At 45.0% G+C, this 21,570-nt stretch overlaps 1 protein-coding gene across 6 annotated transcripts in view; it reads left to right on the top strand.

Moving 5' to 3' along the window:
* Ehmt1 (euchromatic histone lysine methyltransferase 1) overlaps nucleotides 1–17,004 on the top strand; it is a 139,421-nt gene extending 122,417 nt beyond the window's left edge. For all 6 annotated transcript variants that reach the window (XM_031369268.1, XM_031369271.1, XM_031369267.1 and 3 more), the window contains 9 exons: nucleotides 2,421–2,575; nucleotides 3,399–3,566; nucleotides 3,757–3,901; nucleotides 4,919–4,996; nucleotides 5,850–5,965; nucleotides 6,835–6,921; nucleotides 7,336–7,414; nucleotides 15,372–15,547; nucleotides 15,701–17,004. In XM_031369268.1, the coding sequence (XP_031225128.1) occupies nucleotides 2,421–2,575; nucleotides 3,399–3,566; nucleotides 3,757–3,901; nucleotides 4,919–4,996; nucleotides 5,850–5,965; nucleotides 6,835–6,921; nucleotides 7,336–7,414; nucleotides 15,372–15,547; nucleotides 15,701–15,881 (1,185 nt within the window). In that variant the 3' untranslated portion in view covers nucleotides 15,882–17,004. The remainder of the gene's footprint in view (nucleotides 1–2,420; nucleotides 2,576–3,398; nucleotides 3,567–3,756; nucleotides 3,902–4,918; nucleotides 4,997–5,849; nucleotides 5,966–6,834; nucleotides 6,922–7,335; nucleotides 7,415–15,371; nucleotides 15,548–15,700) is intronic.
* Nucleotides 17,005–21,570: the final 4,566 nt, after the last annotated feature.

Here is a 21,570-nt window from a genome sequence, read left to right as displayed (position 1 = left end):
TGTGTAAGAGAGATAGCCATTGATGTGGGGTCTGTCTAATTCTGTTGTAGTTTGTTCTCTGGTCTGGTCTAGTGAGTCTATAGCAGTTCTCAGTGCCAGGAAGCACTGATGGTGCTTTCCACCTGGCTGAAGGGATGGCTGAAAGATTGGAGCCCTTTGGGTATTTTCTCTCAGGTCTGCTCATGTTGCTTTTTGGGAAGCTCAGTCTTGACAGGCTCATGCAGCTCCATCTTCTGTTACGGTTTCTGTGGTATTTGACTGAGTAGGCAGCTTCAGCTCCCTGGTCTGTCTCCTGTTGCCTGTGTAGAGTTGATAACCATGATTGTATACTGTTCTGTTTCACATTTCTTGCTGGGGGGAAGGGGGTATGTTCAGTCTGGCCCGTGGAAGCAGAAATTGCCACCCCCACTGTGGAGGTGAAACTGCACAGGCCAATGTGGTGGCTCTGTAGTAAACAGTCTCCTAAGAGTAGGGGCTTAGAATTTAAATACAATATAATTTTGACTAAAAGGAACAGATCATTCTGTTAAGAAAAAAATGATCCTGAAAAGTCAGGACTTTGTTAGCTCTGAGATGTGTGGGGATGTAACCTTGTAAAATCTGAGGGATGAAATCACTGAAGATGTCAACCAGAAAAGAACTAAAGATAGCTAAGGTTTTTGACAGAGTACTAATGTTGACTAAAAGCACTTTGCTTTTAGTGTTTGCTTTAGAAATAAATGAAATAATAAAGCCTGTGCTTGGGGCAGTTTGTGAGTGAGGCTGATAGACAATACACTCTGTCTCTGTTCTGTTTTTATGTTTTCAAATGCTCAGTGAATTGAAAAGCCTTGACTCCACCTTACCATGTGGACACTGAGGGAGACTGTCTAATTGTCGGAGAGAACCAGAGTATTACAGATGAATCTGACCCCTGTGGGCCTGCAGAATGGGCCCCTAGGATGTAGCTTGGAGTTGCCCACTTGCCAGAGAAGGCAGATCTGATACTATGGAGCCTGGGATGGCTTTCATTGCAAGGGATTGCCAGGAACTAAGACATGCTCAGGCTAGACTTTTGTCTATGGCTGTGTTCCTGAGGAGAAGGAAGCAACAATGACTAGTCATAGAAGGGAAACCACTTCAGGCCAATCTTTTATATCTATAGCCAGAAATCTATCTCTGAATGTTTAGACCTGAGAAAGAATCCACAAGAAAGAGACAAAGAGGGCAAGAGAGAGGACTAGATAAGAATAGTCATTAGTATTACATTCCAGAGGAAAAACAGCATCTAGTATATTTAGAAGTTACTAAATTATGGAGTAGAGTGACCCACTCAGTGGAAAGGAAAAGCTCTAAGCTTTATAATGTGTAGGCTATAGTAGCAGGCTCTGTTGAGATGAGCCCTCAGAGGGATGGTTGAGCATAGATGGGCAGAGGCTGGCAGGGGCTTGTTGCCATTGTGTCCTGACATGAGACTATAGTATGTATTACTATTTCATGAGATTTAAAATATGTGTGAGTGTGTGTACACTCAAAGTCCAGAAGATGTTACATCCCACAGAATTTGGATGCCTTGCTTGTTGCATGGGTGCTAGGAACCAAACTCCAGTCCTCATGATAGAGCAACAAGCAGGCTTAGCCACTGAGTCATCTCTTCAGCTCCTGCCTTTTAAAAATACTTAATATTTTGTTGAGAATTTCATAAATTGTATTTGATTATATTGACCACCTAACTTCTTCAGATCTACTTTCTACTTCTTCAGCCCTGTCCAACTTAATGTGTTCTGTTATTTTGTCTTAAATAACTACCAAATCCAGTTGTGAGCCATCACTGGCCAAACCCTTAGGGAAAGTGACTCTTCCCCAGATGTCATCAACTGTCAATATTTTCTCAGGTTTCTTCTTCACTTTCACGTGAGTTCCGGGGGTCAACCTTAGGTCACTAAGTGCTTTTACTTTTAAAATTAATAAGAAGAAAAGTCTACTACTTGTTATTTTAATATTATCCTATTCAAGGTGGCATTCTGTATTCTACTTTCAAAATAGTCTATTACCTTTTTTCCCCTAAAATTTTTAAGATGTGTGTGTTGAACCCTCTGGAACTGGAGTTATTGGTGGTAAGCTACCCATTGTGGGTGCTGGGAACCAAGCTCAGGTCTCCTTACCTTCTGCAAGAGAAACATGTGGTCTTTACCACTGAGCCATCTCTCCAACTTTGTATTATATTACTGTTAAAGTGAAAAACAAACAAAAGATAAATACTGCAGTTTAGATGGGATTTTTGTTCTCTGTTTGGTGAAACTACAGATCCCTTCTCCAGTGTAGCCTGTGCTGGGAATAACCAGCTGTGCGCAGGTACCAAAGATGTCCTTGTGTGCTCCCAGCAGCGTGCCCCGAGCCAGAAACCATCTTCACTAGGCTCTCATTTTATCTCTCTGCAGGAGGAGAACATTTGTCTGCACTGGGCAGCATTTTCGGGCTGTGTGGACATAGCTGAAATACTTCTGGCTGCCAAGTGTGACCTGCATGCTGTGAATATCCATGGAGACTCACCTCTGCACATCGCAGCCAGGGAGAATCGCTACGACTGTGTTGTGTGAGTGCAGCCCTATGCCAATATAGCTCTTGCTGCCAGGCTACCTAGAGTGACTGCTAAATGGCTGTGTCCACACTCTACCTAGAGCTGATGCAATATAGGTGGAGAAGTACCTATTCCAATTGATATCTCAGACCAGCTGTGGCACCCTGTGGGCTCATAGTTGTCCTAGACAAAAGAAACAAACAAACACACCCACATTCTTAGTTGAATCAAAGTCTCAGACCCAACTGTTTGGGGACAGTTCCAGGAGGAACTGGGTACTATTGGTTCTCTCTCAGGTGGAGTGGAAATGGTGGCTGTTTAGGATGCTTTTAAGCAGGATTTACATGCCAGTAATGGTGTACATGGTGTCTACCATGTTCCTTTGGAAGGAGAAGGAGGGCAGTGACTGCTCTAATGAGCAGATGGCTCCTCTCCTTCACCTGGAAAGGAAAAATGAAGTGGTTTTGCAGTGTTGTTTAGCACAGGTGTGGCAATCCTTCCTTCATCAGGCAGATGTGCTGTGTTGCCCTTCTGCATTCCCCAAATACCTGTTCTCCATATCATTCCTTTACCCTTATGAGCAAATTAGAAAACAAAGTTTAAGAAAATTAACTAAAGATTCTTAGCTCCTACACACATGTTCAGGTGAGAAGTCTGATGCCTCATTATAAGTATTTGGTGGGAGCAGATGTGCTCCTGGCAAGACATGCTTGTTTCAGAGTCACTGAGCTGTAAGTTGGGTGCTACATGACAGATAGCTAGTCATTTTATGTGTCTTAAGTGTGTCTCTTCTAACTTCAGACCTGGATGTTTTGTTGGCTTACATTTTCCCTTTTAGCCTCTTTCTTTCTCGGGATTCAGATGTTACTCTGAAAAACAAGGAAGGAGAGACTCCCTTGCAGTGTGCAAGCCTCAATTCGCAGGTGTGGAGTGCACTGCAGATGAGCAAAGCACTTCGAGACTCAGCCCCTGACAAGCTCATTGCTGTTGAGAAGACGGTGAGCAGGTGAGAAGGTTCTAAAACTGAGAAAATTCTAGCAAACCATTGACAGGTGGACTAGAAGAGATTGGAGCAAACACTTGTGAAGCCCAGCTTCCATGATCCAAGTCTAGTGTGGGTTCTGGTTGGCAGCTCTGTTCTCCCATGGGGCAGAATCTGAAACAGCACAAGTAACGTCTCCCCTTTTTTGGTACAGAGACATTGCCCGAGGGTATGAGCGCATCCCCATTCCCTGTGTCAATGCTGTGGATAGTGAGTTATGTCCCACCAACTACAAGTACGTCTCCCAGAACTGCGTGACATCCCCCATGAACATTGACAGGAACATCACTCATTTGCAGGTTGGTGGGAAGAAGGGGTGGCAGGTCCCGAGAACTGGGTCCTAGGACTTAGCACCATTCTGGAAGAAGGCCTGTGGAAGTTTCCCAATAGATCCTGTTCTGTCTGTACTTGTCTTGAAGGACGAGGTAGAAGAAAGATAAACATCTCAAATTCTTTGTTAGGCAGGACTCCAGTTTTCCTAGCATACTTTGAAAGCCTATTGAAGGCCCTAAGTGTCCCTATCAGTGGTTGCTCAGAGCCTCAGTATTGCCTGGTCCTTAAGTCATGAGCAGGAGGGTCTACGCTGGTTTAAGAAGTGGGCTCAGTGGGTAAGAGCACTGACTGCTCTTCCGAAGATCCTGAGTTTGGATCCCAGCAACCACACGGTGGCTCACAACCACCTGTAATGAGATCTGACGCCCTCTTCTGGTGTGTCTGAAGACAGGTACAGTGAATTATGCCAGAGCAAGCAGGGCTGGCAGAGGTCCTGAGTTCAGTTCCCAGCAGCCACACACATGATGGCTCACAGCCATCTGTACAGCTAGAGTGTACTCATACACATAAAATAAATAAAATAAATCATTAAAAAAAAAAGAAGAAGTGGGCACTGCATGCTCCCCAGCCCCAGCAGCCATAGCCTGGTACACAGCTTTCCCATCTCTTTGACTTTTTCATTTGAAAGGCTTTTCCTTACAGTTGTGCTTAAGGGAATCTCCTGATTCTCACAAAATAAATGTTAAATGATAGTTTGGTTATGAGATTCTGTATTCTCATCTTTCCTGAGAAGTATCTGGCCTTGAGTGCAACAGATTTTTTAGCCCCCTGCAGGCTACATCTGTCTAAACTCCTACCTGCTCCCTGCCAACATGGTGCATTTTCCTCAGGGTGTCCCAAGCCTTTCCACCCTGCTCCTAAGAGAGACTATAGCAAATTAAAGGAAGTTGAGATTTTCCCAAGCATTTGGTGGTGGTTGCAAGGGCAAGATTGGGTAGCAGGAATGTGATGGCTGTCTGACATGCAGTGCACTCTGTTTTCAGTACTGCGTTTGTGTAGATGACTGCTCGTCTAGCACCTGCATGTGTGGCCAGCTGAGCATGCGCTGCTGGTATGATAAGGTGAGGAAGCACATTTGCTGCACATGTGCTTATGTGGTAAGTTCCATGAAAGTCAGTCTGAGCATGTTTTCTGACTCTCAGATGGCCTAGTGACATTGGGACAATTGGAGGTGAGCAGGTTGTGAAAAGCAAGTAGAAGGAGGTGACAAGCTGAAATTAAGGGGTGATTCTAAGCAGATTATGGGGCTACGGTGTGGGTTCCCAGAGTCCTCAGGTTGAAACCCATGTCTTTTGTCACTACCTAGATAGTCCTGGCTGTCTTGGCATAGCTGTAGGAAGAAACGTCTTTGTTGTTTTTGTTTGGTGAGCCCTGCTATGTGTTTGCCACATACATTTGTCTAAAGAGATGATTAGTAGAAAGACCAGGCCAGGGGCTAGGCTGGATGGCTAAGCTGGATGGCTAGTATCACTAGACACAGTGGCCTGAGGTTAGGGTAACGGTCTTACAAGTAAGGGACAGTGCTAGTGGGAGGAGGCACTAAGACAGTAGAGCCTTGGGGGCTAGGATACAGCTCAGGGACAAAGTATGCAGAGAAAAAAGGTGTATAGTCTTGAGACAGGGTAGGGAAGGGCAGGGCTGGGCAGGAGGATTAGAACAGCATTAATCAGGCAGGAACCTGGGGAGATTTCTCCAAGAGGCTCTCAAACCTGTATCATACCCATGAAATTTCCATTCAGACCACAGATGTGGAGCCTAACCCTGCTATTCCCCTACCTGTTAATGTCTATCCATAAGCCATTGTTTGTGTATATTTGAAGCCAGACTGGGCATTTTGTAAAAATACGTCATTAAAGTTCATTTAAAGGGAATGCTGGTTGACATCTGCTGGCCCTTGTGGCCATCTGTTAATAGGATGGCCGACTTCTGCCTGAGTTTAACATGGCAGAACCACCCTTGATCTTCGAGTGCAATCATGCCTGCTCGTGCTGGAGGAACTGCCGAAATCGTGTGGTGCAAAATGGTCTCAGGTGAGGGGTGTAGATGGTCACTCTGGCCAGAGGCATGTATATCTGTGGGTTGAGCCAATGTCTGGGAGAAGAAATGTGTTCGTGTGTGAACAACCAGCCAAGCTAGACTGGCTTTAGATATGAGTGGACCTGCTAAATTTGGTTTTAGTGTTAGAAAAAGTCAACCAACATTAAGAATGGTGATGTTGGTTGGCTTTTCTCAGACTGTTGCGTTACTTCCTGGCTCTTGACCGTCCCCCCCCCCCTTTCCCCCCTTTGTCCTGTGCCTTTTCCTGTGCCTCCTGTGTCACAGCCAGAATCAAGTTTTAAACATTGGTAGCTATGATCTGTTCATAGTGCACCAAGGGCAGAGTGCACACACTTCTGTACCTATGTTCCCATATTTACAAATGGGCCAATAGGATATGCATTATCTGAGAATACCTTGATGAGTGAGTGAATTCCTTAAGGGTGTATCTACCTAGAACACACCCAGCCAATAGGAGCCTTCCTGGCTGCTTGTTCCTGGAATACTCCCTGAGTAATAGAAATGGCAGCAGTCTGGGTTCTAGTGGAACCACTTCTATGAGGTGAATACCTTTAGTCTTCACTCCTACCTTGTGAGTTAGGCCACAAGTTGAGGAAACCAAGGGCTGCTATACTTTATGCTTTGACAGTCTGAATCCTGGGTTCTCAGCTTCCTGTGTGTGTGGTGCTAGATCTGTAAGATGACTGGAACTGCTTTCAGTCACCTACAGAGTCCTAATTCTTCCTTTATTTGGAACCTGCATCATTTTTCTCTACTTACTCATCTCGGCCACTTCAGAATGGATACAGTTGGTTTGTGGGCCATCACGTACATGTCCACCTACCCTCTGCTTGTTTTCCAGGGCAAGGCTGCAGCTTTATCGGACACAGGACATGGGCTGGGGTGTGCGGTCCCTCCAGGATATCCCACTGGGCACCTTTGTCTGCGAGTAAGTGGGTCCCTGGAGTCCCACAGCTCTGTTGATTATGTTTTTATTTGTTAGTTTGTTTTGTTTTTCATTTCTGGGACTTCTCATACATGATCATGCTCTAAGACGCCCCTGGGAGCATGTTCACTGTCATGCAGAAGTGGGTACAGGCAGTGGAGGTGTTGATTACACAAGCCAGGCTCCTGTTGCTAGCCCTAGGGTTGTGCTCAGGTTTTCTACCTCAGTCATTCAGTAAAGATGAATTCTAGTACTAGTATTTTGTTAAGCCATCCCTGGTCCTTACCTTGCACTGCAGACACATGGGGCCCAGCCCATAGAACTTTTCCAGAGTGTCCTGTGTCTGCATCCTTCCATGGCATTGTTCCTTGTCTGAGGGCACATAGGTGAGATGGGTCTTCCCTTTTCTCACTACAGATACGTAGGGGAGCTGATTTCGGACTCTGAAGCTGATGTTCGGGAAGAAGACTCTTACCTCTTCGACCTTGACAATAAGGTAATGTGTTGTGAAGGGCCAAAGTATATGAACAAATGATTGCAAATGTAAAACTTGGGCAGTTTGTTTTGGTGTATTCTGGAAAGTAGCTGGCACACGCAGGCTAGCTCCAGAGTCACTGGTGTGTGTGAGTGTAGGCTCCTTACACGTGTTAGGTTTTATCACACAGTTCTGGGCTCATTTCAGTGTTGAAGGCATAGACCCCTAACTTGAGATATCTCTGTGTTGTTATAGCAAGCCACGTACCTCAAGGGAATAGCTACCTGGGATACCTCATTATGTCCTCCAGTTCCCAGGCTGGTCCCCTAAGACCAAGCAATAGGGAGCAACTCATAGAGTCACATGGGAAGCAGCAAGAGATTCAGAAATGCGGGTGATGGGGGAGGCTTTTCTGTTTCCATTGACATCAGGGTACTAATGTCCTATGCTGGGAGAGAATAGAGGACCAAGCTCGTTCTGCTCCAGGATTAAGGTTTCCAGTGGCTTCTGGGCCAGGTGAGACTGGGTGGCTAAGACCACCCCAGTCCATCACTGTTTCTGAATTCAGGAATTGTTCTTTAAAAACTTCTTAAAGCTGGGTACAGTTGCACACACGTTCAATCCTAGCACATGGGAACAGAAACAGGCAGATCTCCGAGTTTGAAACAGCCAGAAGCTCAAACAGTAAAACAAAGTAAAACACCCCCACATAAGCACAAATAAAAAACAAACATGATTTTCAGGCTCAAGAGTGTCAAAACCTTGTCAGTTCCCGAATTCAGGTAGCTTTTGTATTTCTGTGTGCTTGTACATGCAAAACAGGCAGGGGCGACTATGAGAACTTCTCTCCTGTTGGTGGATACTTGGCCTGGTGTGCACGTCATCCCTTCTGGGTGACAGACTGGTCTGTTTTGTGTTTTGTGGTAGTCTGGTTACCGGTATTTGAGTTATATTCTGTGGGCTTTTATAGTATCCTTCTTAGGTTTTTAATAATTTTTGTTTTACTTTATTTTATATGTATGCTGTATTTTGCCTGCATGCCTAGTGCCCACAGAACCCAGAAGAGGGAATTAGATCCCCTGAAACTAGAGGTACAGATGGTTATAAGCCACCATGCAGGTGCTGGAATCCAGCACTGAAACTGCTAAGCCATCTCTTCAGCCAAATGTTTTTAATGTTCAGTCTCTTCTGTCTTGAGGAACCTCTATCCCCCTAAGGTCGTAAAGCCTTTCTCCCATGTCTTTCCATAGAAACTATGTTTGGCTCTGTACCTCTTTTGAGTTGACCTTGGTGAGTTGTCTGAGATGAGAACTGAGGTTGTTTCTGTCTTTGAGAACTTGTCATCCATGCTGGCCAGGACACTGCTTCTCACTTAAATGCTGCTGGCTATGATGGAACATGTTTTGTCCCTTGTCTACTACCTCTTGATGGCAGAGGTCACTCATGCACATAGTGTTAGTCCTCAGACTGTTCCTTTCATGTGTGTGTTAGTGCCTGATACTTTGGTTTTCCCAGCTAAATCTGAGTCTGCATGGTCAGCAGCTCTGGGACCTCCATGGGTCTTGTCTAGGTGTCCAGACCCACTAGGGCTTGACTTTCTCTCTCTTTTAGAGCCTTGTTGGATAGGATATAGATCTTATATGTCCTATAGGTTCTTAAAATGCTGTTGTCTTTAATTTCTCAAGTGATTATGGATAGCACTTCAAAATGATTGTTTTTGGTTTTTTGTTTGTTTGTTTGTTTCTTTTGGTTGATCTTGCTATATTCATCTTTTAATTTTGGTATTTTTTTATGGGTTATTGATTAGAATTTGTTGCATGTACAATTATGTGCTGTATGAATAAAGATAGTTTCATTTGCACTCTTAGTATACTGGTAGAGGGGAAACCCTTGCCTTCCCACCAGATACTCACACTCTAGCCGCCCTTCCTAAGAGGATCATGCCCATCATTCCTTGACTGTAGGATGAGGCCAGTGTCTAGGACTGTTTTTCAAAGTCCCACCCTTTCCATGTTCCTTTCATCACTTCCAGTGGTGTGGCCCTCTCCAAAGCTGCTATGTGGCCATCCTTCTCAACTCCTACCATTGTATTTTTTATCTTAAAGAATACCATGTCAGTCGTTCTTGTTCATTCAGGACCCAAAGCTGTAAGTATACTAAGGACTTCTGTTTCTTATATGTGCTTAGATCAAACACTCTGAGCACCATGTTGGTGACCATAGCTGCTGTTCCTTGACCAGAATATACCCACATTTATTTATGGCCTCATTCAGATGCCTGGGCACAGGATCCCTGACAGCCCTTCCAGTGCACTGTGTTCTGTAGTCATGCTGAGATCTGTGTGTTCTTATCAAAGAAACTCAGAGCAAACTGCAGATAACATAGAAAGGACTAAGCAATTCTCCGAGGACTCTGACAGGAGAAATGAACTGGATGAGGCCTATTCAGAGGAGGTAAGGCAGTCCACACTTTCCCTGTTCTGGAAAAGGCTGGCATTAACAGCACATGCATGAAGTTGGTATGCTGGAGCCAAAGTTAGGTATAGAACGTTGCTCGTTCCAAGGGCAGAATTAAGAGAGTAGCCCTTTATCCCTAGGTTCTAAAGCCTGTGCTTTTGGCCTCTGTGAGTTTCTGAGTTGGGTACTGGTTAGTAAGCAGACATGTTTCAGTAGCTTCATCATTCAGGTTGCAATAAAGAATCCAGGCACAGGTACATGTGCAGGAGAACTCCTTTGAGAAGCCCAGTAGTGGCTCTGCAACTTGGGAACAGTCTGAAGTTCTGGACCAGTGAGTGTACACTGGACAGTTGGAGAATTTCTCTGGATCATGCCGAGGCCCTTTCTTTGAGCAATGATAGTATACTTATGAGGGGTGGCCATAGCTATAAATTTTCTAGGTGGGAGGGTTATTTTAAAGTATGGCACTAGTCATGGCTAGGCTTGTAGTTCTGGATAGAACATCTCTTGATGGTAATGATAGCTTTTGGAGTTGTGCCTACAGCTGTAGGTTCACAGGCCTCTCTGGCTCCATGAAACACTTGGCAGACGCTGTGGGAAGTACCCTCTATCCTGGCCGATGTGGATGGTTTGAAGTCTGTTAGGTGCTCTGAAACCCCAGTGAGTAAAACTTGACTATGCAGTAGATAAAGGGATATCCAGTAACTACACTAGGCCATGTTGGGCCTGTTACAACATGGCTGCTTATAAATACCCAGGCCTCTTGCTGCTGAGCACACATATCCCCTCTATCCCACCCAACTCTCCCTTCTTTCCTACCTCACCTGCTCCCCACCTACATCTCACCTTTGCTCTCACCCTTCCTCACACAGGTATTCCTGGCTTGATGTTTTTCTCTGCTGCCCTTTCCTAGTTTTAAAGAAGTCTTTCATATAGATGATAAAAGAAAGGGCAGACAAGGAAAAAGAGAAGAAAGCATTCACTTGGCTGCCATTTCTTGGTGTATTTGGTTTCATACAGTCATGGCAGCCTTTTTTTTTTTTTTAGTAAATGTGTACTGTGGGAATGTTTTGACCTACAAAAGAGTAAAGATGACCAGAGGCTGGGACCCACACTACCACTGGGGTCAGCATTTCTCCCATCACCCCACCCCCGTCTCCCTCCCTTCTGTAGGATGTAAAAATGAATAAACCATCTCACTGCATTTCACCAGTGTATGTCTTTGTGTGATATCATCTTCACTGACAAACTGTGGCATTGCCATCGTACCAGTCACACACAGGTGGCTTTCACACTTTACTCCAGTTTTCCCAAACACCTCTGCATTGAGCAGGTTCCCAGAGCTAGTCAGGATTGAGCTCAAACTTGCTGCATCCAGGGAGAGCAGAGATCCCCAAGCATCGTAGCATCTGGAGCAGACACTAGCCACTGCCCTACAGAGGTCCTTCATTCAGACCTGTCTGTCCCCAGCTGTTACTGCAGTTGCTTCCTGAGGCTCACTAACACCTGTCGTGTGGCACTATATGCTTTTTAGTTGTGTTCTTGAAGGAACTCTTTGGTACTTGTGAGCCTTGGCTGGTCCCCTTTTGCCTGGATATTTCTGTACAACTAGAGACTTCTGTCATGCTGTTCACATTCATTTAAGGAACTTTTTATTTTGGGCTGGTGTGTGTGTGTGTGTGTGTGTGTGTGTGTCTCCAAATGTTGGCATCTGGTGTCTTGATGATTTCATATTTTTTGATTTGGGCTTATTGATACAACAGCACATCTCCATGCTTTTACATGGGTGCTAGGGTTCTACATTCAAACTCCTAGTGTGTCTGACACTTCACTAACTGAGTCGCCTTCTCAGCCCAGAAGTTTGTTGTTGCTGTTGTTCTTTTATTTTGAAGGAAAATAAAGATGTTTCCTCATCCATATTCAGCCATCTGCTCTTTCTTGGGAGAAGGCAGATGCTCTTCTGTCCATTTGTCTGCCAGAGGTGAAACATTGCCAGGTGTAAAGGAAATTTGTTTTAATTTCTGCCCCCTTTGTGTGTTTCAAGATAGGAGTTTACTATCTAGATTAGGTTGGTCTTCAACTTGTGACCTCCTCCTGCCTCTGCTTCCCAAGTGCTTGCTTGGATTACAGATATAAACCATCACCCTTTTGTTTTGAATGTTGGTATAGATCATGGTTTGTCTGTCTCTTTTTAAAAGTATATGCAGTATGTTTTGATCAGTTACAGCTTTTTTTTTTTAAAGATTTATTTATTTTTATGTATGTGAGTACAGTGTTGCTGTCTTCAGACACACCAGAAGAGGACATCAGATCCCATTACAGATGGTCGTGACCCACCATGTGGTTGCTGGGAATTGAACTCAGGATCTCTGGAAGAGCAGTCAGTGTTCTTAACTGCTGAGCCATCTTTCTAGCCCCTAGTTACAGCTCTTTAATGTGCACATAGCTCGTGTTTTGGGTCCCACAGACCTTGCCCTTTATCTGTTCTGCTGTTTTCTGGCACTAGTAGGTTTCTGTGATCAGATCAGCATCAGAATTGCAATCTCATCATTTTAAGATCCCTGTGTCCTTTGTAAGAATGGATTTCATAAGGGGTGAAAAGAACAAACTTCTGCTAAGGTATTCATTCAGTATTTTATGTGTATGGTTTTTTTACCTGCACATATTGTATTTCTGTGCACCATGGGTGTGCTTGGTGCCCTTGGAGATCAGAAGAGAGTCCCAGATCTCTTGGAACTGGAGTTGTTGTCAGTTGTGAACATGGGAATTGGGAATTAACCCAGGTTCCTTGGATGATCAGGCAGTGAGTACTCTTAATCACTGAACAAGTCTGTCCAGCTACCTTTGCCCACCCCACCCCCCGTGTCTGTCTGACTGTCTGCCTCTCCCTCCCCCCTCTTTTTCTGTCTGTCTCCGTCTCCCTGCTTCCCCCTACCTCCTCCCCGGGTCTAATAACTCTGTAGCCCCTTTCTGGCCTGGAACTCATTATGTAGAACAGGCTCAGAACTTATAGAAATTAATCATTCTCTGCTGTCACAAACACTGGCACCCACAGTTCCTCCCAGTTCTCATGCTGGTGGAGGCCACCTCTTGGTTCATAGCCAGTGCCTTTGTTCTGTGTTCAGTGAGGCATGAACTCTGAGTCTTTGTTGTGAGTGTACTGAGTGCACGCAGCATTGCCTCTCAGCTGTCGTCACTTCCTTGATAGCCCTCCTGTCCCTATTGATTCTATCACTGTGAGGTCATGATTTCAAGTAGGAGCTTTAAAGGGGAATGGGTACTTCACTGGTGGTACTATCCCCCCTGTTCCCAGTCAGGAGCTGTCTGTAGAAATAAAGGTACTTATTTTTTTGTGTTCATACAGAAAGTGATATAGTTTTTACTTGTTTCCTTTCTCACTTGCCAGTATTGTACAGAAGTCGTCAGCACATAGAGTCTCTCTTCATCTTTTGGGGTCATGAAGGTTGGTTTCACCTTGACTATTTTGCAAATGGCATCTCAATGAGTTATCCGTACAGTGATGTACTGCTGCCTGCGGTGTGGGTCTTGCTCCTTCACGTGGAAGAGGGCTAAGTATCCAGTGGATCTCAGTAGAATCCTACTTGATTCTCTTACTGTGTCCTTCCATTTGCCTGGATTTTTACTTCTCTGTAGTGATTGCACTCTGACGGTCTGCTATTTTGTGTTACATAGAACATGAACAGCTCCTCTAATGCTTGTCCCTGTGTAGCATTTGCTTGTCTTGGGATAGACTCAGCTGACTTTTTAATATTATTTGTTTGCTTATTTATTTATCTTGAGGCAGTGTCTTACTATGTATCTTTGTTTGTCCTGAAACCTACTATTTAGAGCAGGCTAGCTTCAAGCTCAACAAAAATCTACCTGACTCTGCTTCTTGTGCCCACCAGACTCGTTTGTAGTTTATTTCTTTAGGAGTGAGGTGTATGTGTGTGTGTGGGGGGGGGGGTATTTCAAGGCAGGATTTCTCTGTGTAGTCTTGGCTGTCTTGTAACTGTATACCAGGGTGGCCTTGCACTCAGAGATCTGCCTGCCTCTGCCTTCTCAGAGCTGGAAGTAAAGGTGTGTAGGCACTATTGTGCCCAGTGCTCATTTGTATTCTTACAGTTTTGTTTTCTTTTTCCCTTAAAGTAGGCATGTTGTTTTCGCCCCCCCCCCCCACACACACACACTTTATTTTTTTTTAACCCAGCTTCAACTCTAACTCTGCTATTCATGTACAACTCTGGTCTCTGTCCAACTGTGCTGCTTCCAGTCAACTTGATGTCTGATTACAATATGGGCTAGGTTAACCAGAAGTTTCAGTGTCTAGACTTCGGCTCTTAACCCAGAAGCCCAAGGACTCGTTCCCTGTGATCCCACAAATCTAAGTACCTTTAGCATGTGTAGTGGCTGCTCTTAGAGTTGTTTTCTTTAGAGGCTAGGATAATCTGTAGCTTCCCTAGGTGTCACCACACATGTAGCCTCAAAACCATAGCACCCCAATCTCTTAGATTATTCTTTATGGCAGATGCAAGACATGGGTTGCTCTGTCTATGATCTGAGTGATTGTTGGTGAATTGTCTCATAAACTCTCTCATTCAGGGATATTGCTGGAGTACATTCATCCACGTCCATATCCTGCAAGTCTAGAAGTTACAGAGTAAATGTTGTTATCTCCGACCCAGGTTTTCCCCTTCTTGGTTTGGGTTTTTTGACTTTTGCCTGAATTCTGAGTGTCTTCACATGGGTGTGCACTGGTGTTTAGAGCAGGTTCTTATTTGGGCTTTATCTTTACAGAGGTAGGTCCTGCAGCACCTTCATCACACACTTCATTCCAGCAGACCTGACTTTCTTCTCTAACTTGTCTCTCTTATAATATACTGTGTGTGTAATAGTCATGCCCAAGCACCACAGCTGGGATGGCTGATAGCAACAAGCTCCGGGTGTGCAATGTGGCTAGTTACAGACCTGCCCGCAGACCTCATTTGATCCTGGCAGCTCCTTGTCGTCATTTAGGGCAGTTTCTTGGTCTCTTCTGCATGTCAGGTCTGCCCTCTGTAACAAAGGCCTCCTTTACTGTACAGTACTCATACCAGAGTAGCTTCGCACACACAGGATTTCTGTGAGATAACTGTTTAAATGGCTCAAGAGTTAGTACAGCTCACTAAGCAAATCTTGATCCTACAATCCCTCTGTGCTCAGAAACAACCACAAAATCTGTCAAGAGTTGTGGGACAGAGACACTTAGAACCCTGTCCTCCTCTGTGTTCAGGTAAGCTTTGAGCTCCTACCTCTGGCACTACAGGATTGAGTGCAGCATGGCCTGTGGCTACCCTCAGGCTGTCACAGAAGTCTGCTTTACTAAACCCTGAGTTGTCACTGTGGGCCATAGAAGAAAGTTGTCTAATCCTGGCAGAGCCACTGTCCAGTTCTTGATTTTCAAGACTGCAGTGCTGGTGTCTGGGGTAAGGACATGTCCTGGAGTGATCACTGACTGCAGCCTTTCGCCTTTTACCCCAAAGGATGGAGAGGTATACTGCATTGATGCTCGGTTCTATGGGAATGTCAGCCGGTTCATAAACCATCACTGCGAGCCCAACCTTGTGCCTGTGCGAGTATTCATGTCACACCAGGACCTGCGGTTTCCCAGGATTGCTTTCTTTAGTACCCGCCTGATTGAGGCTGGGGAACAACTGGGGTATGTACAGCTACAGGCACAGTGTGACCATGGCTGGGTGGGTGTGCTTTCTGCCTTCCCAACCATGAATGTGCTTCCAGCATGTAGGGTTCTGGACCTAGATGGGACAGCTCAGGGGTACTTGGGTTATCTCACCTGAGTTTTCTTTCCCAGGTTCGACTACGGGGAACGCTTTTGGGACGTCAAGGGCAAGCTCTTCAGTTGCCGGTGTGGGTCTCCCAAGTGTCGGCACTCAAGCGCAGCCCTGGCCCAGCGGCAAGCCAGTGCAGCCCAGGAGGCTCAGGAGAATGGCCTTCCAGATACCAGTTCTGCAGCCGCGGCTGACCCCCTATGAATTGCCAGTGCGGCCAGTGGGACCCTCAATATCAGATTCTGGTGACTGCAATTTAGAGAGGAAGAAACTCTGCACATGTCCAAGAGGAGCTGGAGGCGTGGACGCCTCCCAGGAATGTTCTGGGACTGAGGCGTTCATTTGAGCTGGCCCAGTGCTCGGGCCAGAGCATGCCTCTGGGCCTGCACCTCGGAAACCTGGGACTCCATGTTGCATAACTTGTGAGTTGCTGGTGGTGACTCTGTGCTGCAGCGCTTCCCACGTCTCCCTCTGGTCTCCGAGGCCCTTGCTCCACTGCCAGTTTTGTTTGTATACTGTCTGGTCACGCTCCTGTATGGCACTCACCAAGGCCACCGTCACCTACAAGCTGCTCCGTTAGACCTGCTGCCCACAGCCTGTGTTGCTGGCACCAGCTCCCATGTGCCGCTGGAGGACACTAGCTCCCTTAGAGCCTCGGAGAGTTTGGCTGACCCACCACTCATTCTGATGAAATGTGGGTTTGCTTTTTAAAGAAGCCCTCTATCTAGCCCTGTGTATCAAGCCTCTTAATGGTGTTTCTTTGCGGGAAGCAGGCTGGTGTGTGCAGGCAGACCCTGTACTAGCTCTAGCCAGCTCCGTGATGCAGGCACCTTTTGTTGATTTCTAAGCCACACGCTATGATGATGAGTAAACTCGTTTGTTTTTTACCATTACTGAACATTAGGACATCAAAGAATAAAAACACAAAACACAGACAACGGTGCTGGATCTGGTGTGATCTCTACTCACCATGTGAAAATAAACTATCAACTGTAAAAAAAAAAAGAACAAAATGATTTTAGAATAAAGTGCAGGAAAAACTTTTTTAAAATGTTAGTCTTGTAGTTGAATAAATTTGCCACCACCTTCTGTGTGATGGCCTGGCAGGTCATGTACTTTTTTTGGCATATACCTTTCTAAATACTGTAATTAGTGCAGACACAGTGGGGTTTTTTTTGTGTGACTCTTCTAAAACATTCATAATGCAGTCATGTTTATTTTTTTCTGTTAAAATGTTTTTTGACAGTTTTAAGAGCAGTCTTTTGGCTCAGACCATTTCTTGTTCTGTTTTCAATGAAATCAATAAAAAAAAAGTACTTTAAATGGAGTTTTCATTATGACACATTCTTTCCCCTGGTTTCTGCAAATCCCTAATCCTTCCACTCCGGGTGCTATACTCAGGAGTTAGTTCCATGGGTTTCTGCAAGTCTGCCAGGTCCATCGTCACACCCAAGCCTAGAGAGCTGCCTGCTTGCTTCCTTGTCCATGTGTTTGGTGCCTGGTGTCCAAGATGGAGAGCCATTCTGAAGGAGCAGGTGAGTCCCCATATGCATATGTGAAAGTCTTCATTGGGACACAGCGCGGGTAGACAGGGCCCAGCTCTTTCCTCCCTGCTGACAAGTGATGTCTGCAATCTTCCTTCTGTAGGGACCCTAGACAAAGCAACACCTTTGTGCTCCATGGATGTCTGACCTTGTTCACTACAGGAGAGCTTGTAAGCTCAATGAAAAATTGATCAAAGGCTTTATTTTTCAATGCATGGGATTCACTAAGGCCTTTTCTAGAAGGAAGACAGCTGTCTCACTTTACAGATAGTCAAGCAGACTGCCTTGGCTGGTAGGCTGTCAGTCTATGGCTCTACCATCACTGTTGCATTTTACAGCTGTAGGATGGCTCTGAGCCGGTGGGAAGATGGTAGACCAGAGGAGGAGTCATTCCATGCAGGCAGATAGAAACTGAAGCCCACAGCTGCTCCTCTCTATAGGCTCCCTTCCCTGACTCTGTGGAACACTACTACTCCATACCGCATCTCTTTCAGGGCAGAGGTGCCCATGTTAATATAATCAGATTTGTGTGGTGTTGAGTGTGTCGTGTGCTTCAAGCAGCATTAATACCTAAGCTTTTGCTGATGAGTATGGGCCTATTTCCAAAGTTTCACTAATAAAAACTGCTGGAAAGAATTTTGTTCATTGTCTTTTATTACTAGTTCTGTTCTTGGGAAAGGGTTTCTGTTGCTGTGAGAAGAATCAAGACCATAGCAGCTCTTAGAAAGGAGAACATTTCATTGGGCTGGCTTACAGGTTTAGATGTTTAGTCCATTATTGTCGTGGCAAGAAGCATGTTGGTTTGCAGGCAGACATGGTGCTGGGTAAGTGGCCAAAAGTTTTACATCTGAATCCACAGGTAAGAAGAGAGGGACACTGTCTGGATCGACCATTTTAAAACCTGAAAGCCCACCCCAAGTGACACACTTCTAACAAGGTCACACCTACTCCAACAAGGACAGAATTCTTAGTCCTTTTGATTAACGCCACTCCCTATGAGCCTATGGGGGTCCTTTTCATTTAAGCCATCACAGATTGATGCCCAGACCTGCCTGCCACCCTGCTGAAGGCCACCAAGGCTTCTCTAGGCTGGTACAGAAGCCCCTACTAACCAGAATGCTCCTGGAGTTTAGAATTTCTCCTAGGTAGTGAGCACCTCCACACACCCTTTGTGTGTGTGTGTGTGTGTGTGTGTGTGTGTAATGTTCTTACACATAGTGCCCTCACAACTCTGGGATGGCCTCATGAATCTGAACTGCAGTTCTGTATTTCCCAGTAAGTGCAGTTGACTTTTGCCTCCCTATCTCCTGTTCAGTTAACAGGAACTGTAGTGTGTAGTGTGTTACTGAACGGCCATAAAATGCATTGGGTATACTCCAACATTCTTATTTTCATTGTCTACAGGGAAACACTGTAGTGTGCTGTTCTGAACTTCTTTGGTTATTGATGACATCAATCTTTGTTGCCAAGTTGGCGTCCCCTCCTGTGAAATAGCTCTACAGTAGCCCACTCTGCTCTATCTTGCTGATTTTGGTGGTGGTGGTGGTGGTGATGGGGTTTCATGACAGAGTTTCTCTGTATAGCCCTGGCTGTCCTGGAACCCACTTGGATTGTGACCCACAATAAGCTTTTTGTTTTTATGTTAGCCTGTCTCAAGTTTTACAATTTATTAAAGTATTGAAAAACAGGCTACACAAATATTGTACGTGGGCCAGTCAGGGTGGCACATGCCTTTAGTCACAGCACAGAGGCAAATCTCTGCGATTTTAAGGTTAGCCTGGTTTATATTGAGTTCTAGGGCAGCAAAGACAAAAGAAAACAAACCATAAATATTACAGTTCTAGATTTTGTTTTGAGTACAATTCATTTTCTATTAACTTTTGTGAGTGGGCCAATATAGATACTGAACAGATTTTAAGCAGATACCTAACAGGTTCAACTTCATTTCTCAACTAGAAACTTCTTTTCTCTGAATGAGCTCCAGTAGGAGAAAAGTGTGGAAAAACAGGAGCATCAAGATTCTTATATGAATGCCGGGCGGTGGTGGTGCACGCCTTTAATCCCAGGATTTGGGAGGCAGAGGCAGGAGAATTTCTGAGTTTGAGGCCAGCCTGGTCTACAGAGTTGAGTTCTAGGACAGCCAGGGCTACACAGAGAAACCCTGTCTCAGGGGAAAAAAAGATTCTTATGAAAGAAATCAGTGAGAGAGAAAACTAACAGCTCCTGCCCACCCAGAGCACAGCAGGAAAAATCCATACCATTAGAATATAAGTCCCAAGCATAGCATCTACCACTGAGCTGTTAGCCCTTCTCACACCCAAGGCCCACTTCCTTGTTTCAAAGGGCTTGCTTTCTTAATACTTTTAAAATTCTTTCTGTTCCTAGCATTATCTGTGAGTCACTGGTTTAATTGCTTGTTCCAGGACACAATCTGGAAATCCCAGCCGGGTGCCCACTGGGTCTAGAACCATGCCTGTGGTAGAATAGCACCGGCGCTTTGGAGAACTCCAAGCGGCCTATGCTTATTCCCAAACTATATTTTTTCTTTGCCTTGTTGTCTTTCTATACACAAATATTATAGTCTTTTTACTATAATTTTAAATGACAAAGTCACATATAACATTTCAAAAACCCTAACCCTCAAAAAAAAAAAAAAAAAAAAAAAAAAAAACACTGATAAGATTTTGTTGACCTTTAAATCAACTTTAGTGGATTCTCTTCCACATGATATAAAATGTTAAATATCTGTTTAGTTTTGACCACTATAAGGACATTAATATATGTATTTTGAAGTTTTATTATATTTAAGAATTTTTGTGGAAAGTGTAAGATGTGTCAAGGTGGTGAAAAAGAATATAAAAATTTAGCAGGTACTTGCCCACGTAAGCCTGGGATTGAAAGAGTTAAATTTGAGACCAGTACTGAAAACCACAGGAGCCAGGCCTGCAAGAAGCAGCTGACTGGCCAAGGAAAAGCTGTTATGAGAGCTGAGACCAGGGGAGTAAATCTCAGAGATAAGGCAAGGAGGTGTCTGGCCAAGGCACCTGAGACACGCCTGGCCAGACATTGAGTGATGGACCCTGGGCCATTTGGTTTCCTTAAGTGTTAGCTAAGGGTCAGTATGAACTTTGAATAGCACTTTCCCCTCTTGCTAGGAATTTCACTTTTTTTTAGGAATTCTCAACTCTGATCTGCACAAACGACATTCAAAATAGCCAATCATGTATAGCCACACCAATTCCTTTGTCTCCCCAGACCTTTTCCTATAAAATCCCCCAACCTCTGGGCTTCGTGGTCAATTCCTGGTCTCCTGTGTGAGATTGGGGGTTGAACCAGAACTCTGAAATAAAAATGCCTCATGTTTTTTTACAACAAGATGGCCTGTTGTGTTCTTCCGGTGCATGTCTCCCAGGACTTGAGCGGGAACTCCCTTTGGGGTCTTTCATTGGGTTTTTTTCTCCATATGGAAGTATAAAGAAGCCTTTATTCCCTCAAGACAGCGCACTGCAGACCAAAGGGAAGGGCCACCAAATCCAGATTAGAGAACAACTTAGTGAACTCTCAAGGGCTCACTGATGCAGTTTGTGCCTTTGGGTTTGAGATTTGTTGGGAGAGTTAGTAATGTCTCAGAAAGTCAGCCTGGCAGGGACTCTGAAGAGAGTTTACATGCATGAGGCAAAGCAAGGATCATTCAGATCTCAAAGAGAGGAAGAAGGTTTCATGGTATAGTTGATAAGTAGCCCATTGTATGAGTTTGCAGTCAGGTCTCTGACTCTTGGTCCGTGGGAAGAACATGTTCCACCCTTGCTTTAATGTGTATCCATCACCTAGGATGTAGCCCCATCCCCAATAGCCTGGGGTACTTTTTAAACTTTTGTGGTAGTTTCAATGAGAATGGCCCCCCATAGGTTAATATATTTGAATCCTTAGTCTCCAGGTATTGGAAATGTTTGGGAAGAATTAGGAGGTGTGAGCTTGTTGAGGAGGCATGTCTCTGGGGGTGGGCTTTGAGATTTAAAGCCCGCACCATTCTCTCTTTAGCTCACTCTCTCTGCCTCTGCTTTGATGTAAGCTCTCAGTTACTGACTGCTCCAGCACTAGCCTGCCTGCCTGCTGTCATGCTCCCCACCAGGATAGTCATGGACTCACCCTCTGAAACTAGAAAGTAAGGCCCAATTAAATGCTTCTTCCATCTATAAATTGCCTTGGTCATGGTGATCTGTCACAGCAATAGGACAACAACTCAGACAGAACTTGGTACCAGGGACTGGGATGCTGCTGTGACAGGCCTGACCATACTGTTTATTGGGCAATTGGGGGCGACATCGGTGGTACCTTGTTCCAGGAAA

The sequence above is a fragment of the Mastomys coucha genome, unplaced genomic scaffold, assembly GCF_008632895.1.
Source record: "Mastomys coucha isolate ucsf_1 unplaced genomic scaffold, UCSF_Mcou_1 pScaffold15, whole genome shotgun sequence".
In the NCBI taxonomy this organism is placed as follows: Eukaryota; Metazoa; Chordata; class Mammalia; order Rodentia; family Muridae; genus Mastomys; species Mastomys coucha.
Note: the sequence above shows the minus strand (reverse complement) of the source record. Positions and strands in the feature narration are given on the sequence as shown.